A 7,947-nucleotide genomic window follows, 5' to 3' on the forward strand; every position below is an offset into this window, starting at 1 on the left:
ACAAGAAATTTATATAACAAGTACATAAAATACAAGAAATCCGTGAAAAATGATAACTTAAATCCACTGAGACGCAATAACCACATCACACGTCACTGTAAAACTACCGGTTGAACTCAGTCTACGACTAAATATATGGAACAAGACAAAAAACACATTGTTACGTATTTAACGCATATTTATCATTAAACGTCGTCTCAAACCACGAGATTATCGGTGTTCATAATAATAGTCACCCTAACCACTCACACCACACAAATCCAGTAACACAGAATTCCATTACGCTGTTGACACGTAGATAGTGTCTCGTAATAAACTAGTTATCTATAAAGCGAATTTGAACGAGCTTGAGAAAAGGAGTAGGCTTTTCTTATCCATGTACCGGTGATGTCATCCAAGAGTTGACAACTACAAACCTTTAGAGATTTATATCCCACAGAGAATCGTAATTAAACCTTGGGAGATGAATTAGGACATTGATGTGAAAGTCTAGTTATAGTGGGAGTGTAACATGAGAAATTCTAAGATAAAATCGTTGGCGGACAAGCGTCAGGCAGTTCGTTGCAAGTAAACTATACCCATAAATTTGCTAGCTTCTCAGTTATGAAATATCCATCCCTAGTTTTAGGAGACCTACGTTTAGAGAAATAAGCGGAGTGGACATGTTCTCTCATTCCATGCAAAAACTGCATGTATGTAATAATTCTATTGTGGACCGACCGTGATTGGTTGCACCCAGGGTGGTTTTTGTCGGGCTGGACACACCAGCTTTAGGTGTTGCACTATAAACAGGTCATAGGGTAAACTGCGCAAAAGTAACATGCATTGCTTTAGCGTCTGACATTCACGGTAATGTCTGAGGGTTTTTGACGATAATTTCCAGCAGATTATAAGGCCAGTTTAGTGCTTGTGAATCTTTCACTTGGAAAATCCCACTTTTAATTTAGTATCAAAATGAACACCCCAGGTATTTTTATTATTCAGCACGTGTGTAGTTTGAAGTTATCAATGTGAATCTCAAACATGTTCATAATTTTACATTTTTTGTTACTGGAGAACATCATGTATTTAGTTTTTTGCACAATTAAGAGATAGATCTATTTAAGGGCAATCTTAGCGCCACTCACCTTTGACCATGTTCTAACTTTCTGAATTTACATTAATTTCGAGTTCAGCAGTTATAATTTCCGACACTTGACATAAAACAGATTCGTATCATCAGCAATAATCTGGAACTAAAAATTTGAAGCTAAGGAGGTCATTTACTAAATTAGAAAAGTAGGGGACCAAGAGCTTGGATCGCCTGTGGAACACCCGGCACGATATATTGCAAAAGATGCGAATATGAGTCATTAATTGCTTACATATTGTTTACGATTTGAGAGATAGCTGTGCAATAGTTCGCAGGGGTGGGCCTTCAGCACCATAGTGTTTCGAAGTTAGAAAGCAGGTATATTTATGCCTGGAACAGTATCCAAAAGCTTTGAGCAAATCAAGAAAGATTCCGCACACGAATATTTGGCCCTTCATCATTTGAAATTTAAGGAGAGTATCATACAATTCAGAAATTGCCCAGTGTAGTTGAATGATTTTTTTCTAAACCAAAATCTAAATACTAAATGGCCAGTATACCGCCAGCGGCAACCGTACGCGGGCTATAGTTACTAGAGCTAATCGGCAGATTATCGCATGTCAGCTGACTCAGTCTCTCCAGACTAGACACGATAGTGATACGTGATAAGTGGGTCACTGATTGATATTGATTCAATAGAACCATAATAACGTCCCTGCTATCCCACTGTCACCAAGTAACTAGATTGTAATGTTTTCTCACAATGCACAATATTTAGTAATCGCACATAAAAACTTGATCAAAAGACATGCGTAAATCCGTGCCATGCTCCTCGTATCCTTGAACCATGATCATGCCACCTGTATCATTCATCCTTGTAACAAATCCAATGTACGTTTGTGACTTCGAGCTTGGTATGCTACCTATCAGCACCATCACCAGTCAGTTACTAACTTATAATACCAATAATGCACCAGAAAAAAAAAAAAAAAAAAATGCGTTAGTGTTAATTAAATTAATTTAAAAAATGTCCATTTTTGTAGGTTTCTGTATGACACTATCGACAACAAGTCATGAGGACATGATTGTAAGTACTGTATTAACATGTAGGCACCGTATGCTAGTCTCCTACTAACACAATCCAATGCGTAACAACATTTACTAACATATATCACAGTTAAGAATAGGCAACCCGTTAATTAAAGGCAACGTTTGACATTTACTTCGAGTGATGTCTTACTACAGTGAAGCTGTTTAATCTCCTATTTGTATACTGTCGGTGAAGGGACATTTATGGGATGTTTCCCCTAGAGCGACCCCTCGTACACGCGCTTTCTACACAATAAATTCCTAACGGCGTTGTCGAATTGGTTAAACTCCAACTCGCTATTGTCCCGTTGTCATTGCACGGTGATGATTGCATCGCTGTAGGGTGTGAATGATCAGCGATGAATCGGGGAGTTGCAAGCACGCAGCTCACAATACGATAATATAATCTCTATATTTCTATATCTCTATATCTCTATACACACAGCGTCACATCGCGATACACACGAAATGCGTGTTAATCCTTAAAAATTAAAAAATATCGTAAACTATTTAATAAAGTATTTTTTGTTTTATTGTTATTTATATTATTTTCTTATTTTATTTAAAGTATTCGTATTGATGTAGAGATTTAAATTTGAGATACGCGTGCGGTCGCTCGCGACGCCATAGTGTAATTGTGGGCGAAGAGGCAACACTATATTTAACACAGTGTGTAACGAGGCGCTTGGCGTGTGTTTCCGCAGCACGATGCCAGCGCTATTGATACTACTATCGGCACGCGTCTTCGCGACCTGCTCGGTCCGACGCCGCCTCTGTGAAGGTGTTCGACGTCAAGAACGGACGCCAGACCTCGTCGGCCGACCTGCGAGGGTGACGTGTGCGCGGCGGGGGGATGCAGCTGATGGGGGGGGGCACAGTGTGTGGCGTTGTGGTATACCGCGGCACAAGCGTCAGAACCCTACACCTTTATTAAGTAGAACAGTAACTCACCATTAATTAGAATCCAATATCTTCTTTGATTACAACATTACGTCGTCATTAATAAGAATTACATCTTCATTAATTAGAACCGTACATTTTCAATAATTAGAACCTTACATCTTCATTTATTAAGACACTAAAATTTTATTTATTAGAGTAGTACGTCTTCATTGATTAGGACACTACATTTTAATTCATTAGAGCAGTACACTTTCATTCATTAGGAGACTACAGCTTCGTTTATTACAGCAGTACACCTCCATTAATTAAGAAACTACATCTTCCTTATTTAGGACTGTTCATCGTTATTAAATATAAGTTAACACTTCCCCCGCGCACATGCATGACAACAATCAGACCTGCCAACCTGTGATTCATGAAAATAGTAAGGCTTTTCTTTTATTGCAGCAGGCGGCCATTTTGTTTGTATGTTATGCGCGCAATGAATGATGGGACTAACTCTAGATCACGCGAGAACAACGTGAACGCGTGATCCAATATGGCTGCGCCCACAATCGCCAGATATTTCTCGGCTCACAATCTAAAACACATTAATTTTCACAAGTCGTAAAAAATCGTAAGTTTTTCAGTTTGATCGTACATTCGTAGAAACATCATGGAATTCGTAAGGAATACGAAAAAATCGTAAGGGTTGGCAGGTCTGTAACAATGCTCACCGTGGCATGCTGGCCTCGGCCATCCACAGCAGGTCCATGTTACACGCTAGCACCGGGATGTGCGGGTAGGGCAGCCGGTCCGGCACGATGGACGGCTGACCCTCGGTCATCAGGACGTCCACGATTAGTTGCAGGTTGGTCTCCCACCTCACCGGCTCGCCGAACAGTATCACAGCTGCAAGCGCAAAACGAAGTTTTGGTCGCTTAGCAACGGCAACAAGCAAGTGCAACGCGCGAAGTCTTGGTCGCCTAGCAATGGCAGCAAGCAAGGGCAACGCACGCCAAAGAATAATTAATGCAAATTCCATAGTCTATGTTTAAACTAGTCCGTGGCAATAGGCAGTATTACACTCACCTTCTATTTTGGGGAAATACTGGGCAAATGCACATGGCTGAAACAGAGAATGCAGTGGATTAGAGGCCAGCCCCCTTTATACACAAGTCCGATATCACAACTCCACCATCCCTTCTACACCGTCACACTTCCATCGAAATTCCACTTTATGTATAAAATCGCCACAAGATAGCAGCACGTGTATCAATGTAGTTGCGATACTGTTGTACACTTACACGTATTTTTTCGGCGTCATGCCCAGGGCTCTCATGTGCGCTCGTACCTACACACCACGAGCACCGCGAGCTGACTACTACTCGAGTACGTACAGAAGATACGTGTCGATGTGAATTGTCCCTGTCAGCTGATCACACACTATCCCACGTTCTATTCAGCTTGCCTCGAGGTGCAAGACTCTCCCATCCACACCTGCCACCCTCAATCATACAGTGGCCATACGTGATACTAGCTACTTTCTTTAGTGATCGATCTTTCGTGTCTAGTTTCCACACATCCACCCCCGTCGTCTTTCCACCTTACCATATACCTACCACAGCTCTACAGCATACTCCTCACTATACGCACCACAACTCCGTCACCCTGGGCGTAGGGATGACAGGGTGCGAAATTAACGAGAGTCCGGAGTCAAATACTCCTTGATTTACTGTCGAACTCCCTAATTTGACATATGCAGGAGTCCGTGCGACTCTCTGAAAATTCTGCCATACTAACTAGTTCGTTCCAGAGCACGGCCTTGCGGAATTACCGTATTTTTTCAGCAAATGTCCAAAGAAAATCTGGCAGACGTGCAACCGCATGAATCTTCAATATAAGCACATGCGTTATTGTTAATATCTTTCATTTTGAACTTCAGCCTGCAGACTCTCTAGTTTTGCTGCAGACTCCCTCTTTTTGAGGGTAGGGAGTCCGTTGTTCAAAAGTTCATTTCTACCCATGGAATGATAATACTTACTACTTTGATTCGTCGTTTGTGGTCTACCATGTCTAGCATCGGAAACATCGACCTCATCGTCTCTATCGTTGTCACCTTTGTGCAACCCAACCTGGGGAAATAACATCAGCTTGATAATCTTCCTCTATGCGTGCGCGTGTGCGTGTGCATGTGCGTGTGTGTGTGCACGTGCGTGCATGCTTTTTAGTTTACCCGTCCATATGTCCCTGTCAGTTGTTTGGGATTTCTCTAAGAAATCTGTAATGTTGTGATAAACCAGACTAGGATCGCATTACCGTAACCTTTTCATGCTATAGCATCATAGTACACAATTCTGCAATTGTTCCGTAATATTGCATCATGATAAATAAGGCACAAGGTAGGGAGCAGGCGACATCTGTCGGCTGATAGAAGAAAGTGCAGAAAGTGGCATTGAAAAACTTCTTCAGTCGCTCTGTCCTCTCGAATTTCCACATATTTTAACATAGATGGAGTCCTGTGTCCACGTCAATTCAAATGTGCCATGCCTTTCTATATTTTAGTAATGAGTTCACTATAATAATCTATTACGAGCATATAAAAGAAGGCCTATATGCTCTTTGATTCATGTATGTACACGAATGCCCAGTATATAACTGTTCAACACTATTGCATTTATCAATGTTTTCTCCATGAAAAAGACTGCATGGCTTCAGTACATGTATTTGTATTTGAATTACATGCAATAAAGATTTAATAATAATAATACAGTAGTAATAATAATATACTATTATGTCCAAATTATACATTTAAAGCAGTTAGCGCATATTCAGCAGTAGTTTGATGCGAAAAATTGCTATCCCAATATCTCTTCGGTAGAGAATCCAGTCTTCACGAATTACCCTATATAACATCGTTGACTCAGATCTGTTTGCCTATAACTAGTAGTCGTAGAGCAAAAAAATCTTGAGAAAATTTGAGATTTACAAAAGAACATTACTTGTAAGTAGTTTTTTTGTAAAAATGTCTACTCGTTTTACTCGAATAATTATGAGGTAGCATATTGACCTGTACTGTAGGCATGTGAAATCTGCGTGCACACACGCAAACTATTTGTCAAGCTATGTCATTTTAAAACCAAACACGAAATATATCGATAAAAGACCAAGAATGCGTAAAATGAAGAACACGCAAAAGCACAGATAAGCTCGGATTACTGCATATATTATTTTACAGATTCACGCAATTTACAAGGCACAAAAATCCTGGCACACGCCTCACGGATTCACTAATACACTATATCACCCGAACATATTAGAAACATAAATACCATATTTCCGTTACCGGTGAGGCACGCCAGAGCCTGCGTTCGCAAACAACACTATTCAACCCTCCTCGATGGCATAAAAAGCCTTAACGTCGAGCTAGCTTGCTCCTTTAAAGTGGCACAACAAAATCGCAGCGTATGCTCCCTCCCTTTCCCCCTCCATTTGACTAAGCCAAGGTAGCAAAATGCATTCGTGCGCGTGGCGCTGCTGCGGAGCTACGAGTGCCCGCAGGTGGCGCTGCTGTCCTGCTTCGTAGCCCTGCAGGTGGCGCTGCTGCAGAGCTACAAAACCCGTAGGTGGCACTGCTGTTAGGTTGCAGCACAGTTGAGCTACTGACCTATTAAACGAGGTTAGTAACAATGCCACCTTTCGCATATCGCGGGAATTTGACATGCGCACGCGCGCGCACACAAACGAATCAACCGTCTTTAGAACCAACTCATAAAACTGAGCAAACGCTTCTCTGACAAGAAATAACTCACTCTATGTACATTTCGGAAAGCGCCGCGCCGCCAGCGGCCGACCGAGAGACAAGGCGACGCCTCCTAAGCAGCTAGCAAAAATTATCTACTAAACAGATGGGCGTTACCGTAACGATGAAGGAACTGCGACGCCCTTCCTCCGCTGCGTGCGCGCAGACGCTAAGAAAATCTCGTCTGCGCGCCCCCGACAAGATTTCCACCGACCCCACCACCACCGTCGAATCCCGTGTCGAGGAGAAAAAAAACGTTCCTCACAAAATTATCGTCATTTCGTCCCACAGGTGGAGCACCAAGCAGGCTGTGCACCAAGCAGGCTGTGCACCAAGCAGGCTGTGCACCAAGCAGGCTGTGAGTTTCCGGCTGCGTGCGCGTTTCCCCTCTCCCCTACCCCTACCTACCCACAATCACATTGTGGAGAGGGTAAACTATTGCTCGGGAGTTCCGAGATACCCGAAATTTAAAGGTGACACTGCCGCCACCAGGTGAAAGTGCTAGCGAGCTCACATGCTGGATGACACACCCTGCAAAAATGGGGAGAAGCTACCCCCAACCCCTTCGTGCGCACTCCATCCCCGCCTGGCGTCCGGCCGGCGACGCGACAGGAGGAGCAAGAGGAGGAGCCAATGCTGTGACGGCTGCCGATCCTCCTCCTAGCGGCTTCTCGAGTTGCGGAGACGCGGCGGCGGCGACAATGAGGGTGGACGCGGAGCGCTCAACTTGACAGGTTTCAACTGAAGCCCTCGCTCTTGTAGATCTGCTCGATGGCGCCTAGCACGTTCTTGACAATGTGGCTCGGTTTCTTCAGCAGCGGGTCGAGGCCAAAGTCGCGGTGTCCGTGGTGGTGCAGGTCCTGTAGGGAGAGAAAGAAGCCATGATCACATACAGTTACAGCAGCGCGGGCGTCTATACTCTCTCTCTCTCTCTCTCTCTCTCTCTCTCTCTCCCTCGCTCTCTCTCTCTCTCACCTGTGGATTGTCATCCCAAGAATCGTCAGAGAAGACACCCGTCTGCACCAAGATGGAGTGACAGCTGTTCACTCCTAGTGGCTCCACATGTTCATCATCTTCATCATCCAAGTCCTAAACGATACAT

The 7,947-nt window shown here is 43.4% G+C and overlaps 2 protein-coding genes across 2 annotated transcripts in view; both read right to left on the minus strand.

The window, feature by feature from the left end:
- LOC106815721 (protein SEC13 homolog) overlaps nt 1-1,137 on the minus strand; it is a 9,576-nt gene extending 8,439 nt beyond the window's left edge. The window contains exon 1 of the mRNA XM_014820223.1: nt 1,128-1,137. Within this exon, the coding sequence (XP_014675709.1) occupies nt 1,128-1,137 (10 nt within the window). The remainder of the gene's footprint in view (nt 1-1,127) is intronic.
- A 2,633-nt stretch (nt 1,138-3,770) lies between these two features.
- LOC106815722 (cat eye syndrome critical region protein 5-like) overlaps nt 3,771-7,947 on the minus strand; it is a 21,948-nt gene continuing 17,771 nt past the window's right edge. Inside the window, exons 4-6 of the mRNA XM_014820224.1 lie at nt 5,088-5,178; nt 4,136-4,172; nt 3,771-3,955 (exon numbers count right to left, since the gene is read on the minus strand). Of these exons, the coding sequence (XP_014675710.1) occupies nt 3,777-3,955; nt 4,136-4,172; nt 5,088-5,178 (307 nt within the window). The 3' untranslated portion in view covers nt 3,771-3,776. The remainder of the gene's footprint in view (nt 3,956-4,135; nt 4,173-5,087; nt 5,179-7,947) is intronic.

Source organism: Priapulus caudatus, unplaced genomic scaffold, assembly GCF_000485595.1.
Source record: "Priapulus caudatus unplaced genomic scaffold, Priapulus_caudatus-5.0.1 Scaffold1184, whole genome shotgun sequence".
NCBI classification, from domain to species: Eukaryota; Metazoa; Priapulida; class Priapulimorpha; order Priapulimorphida; family Priapulidae; genus Priapulus; species Priapulus caudatus.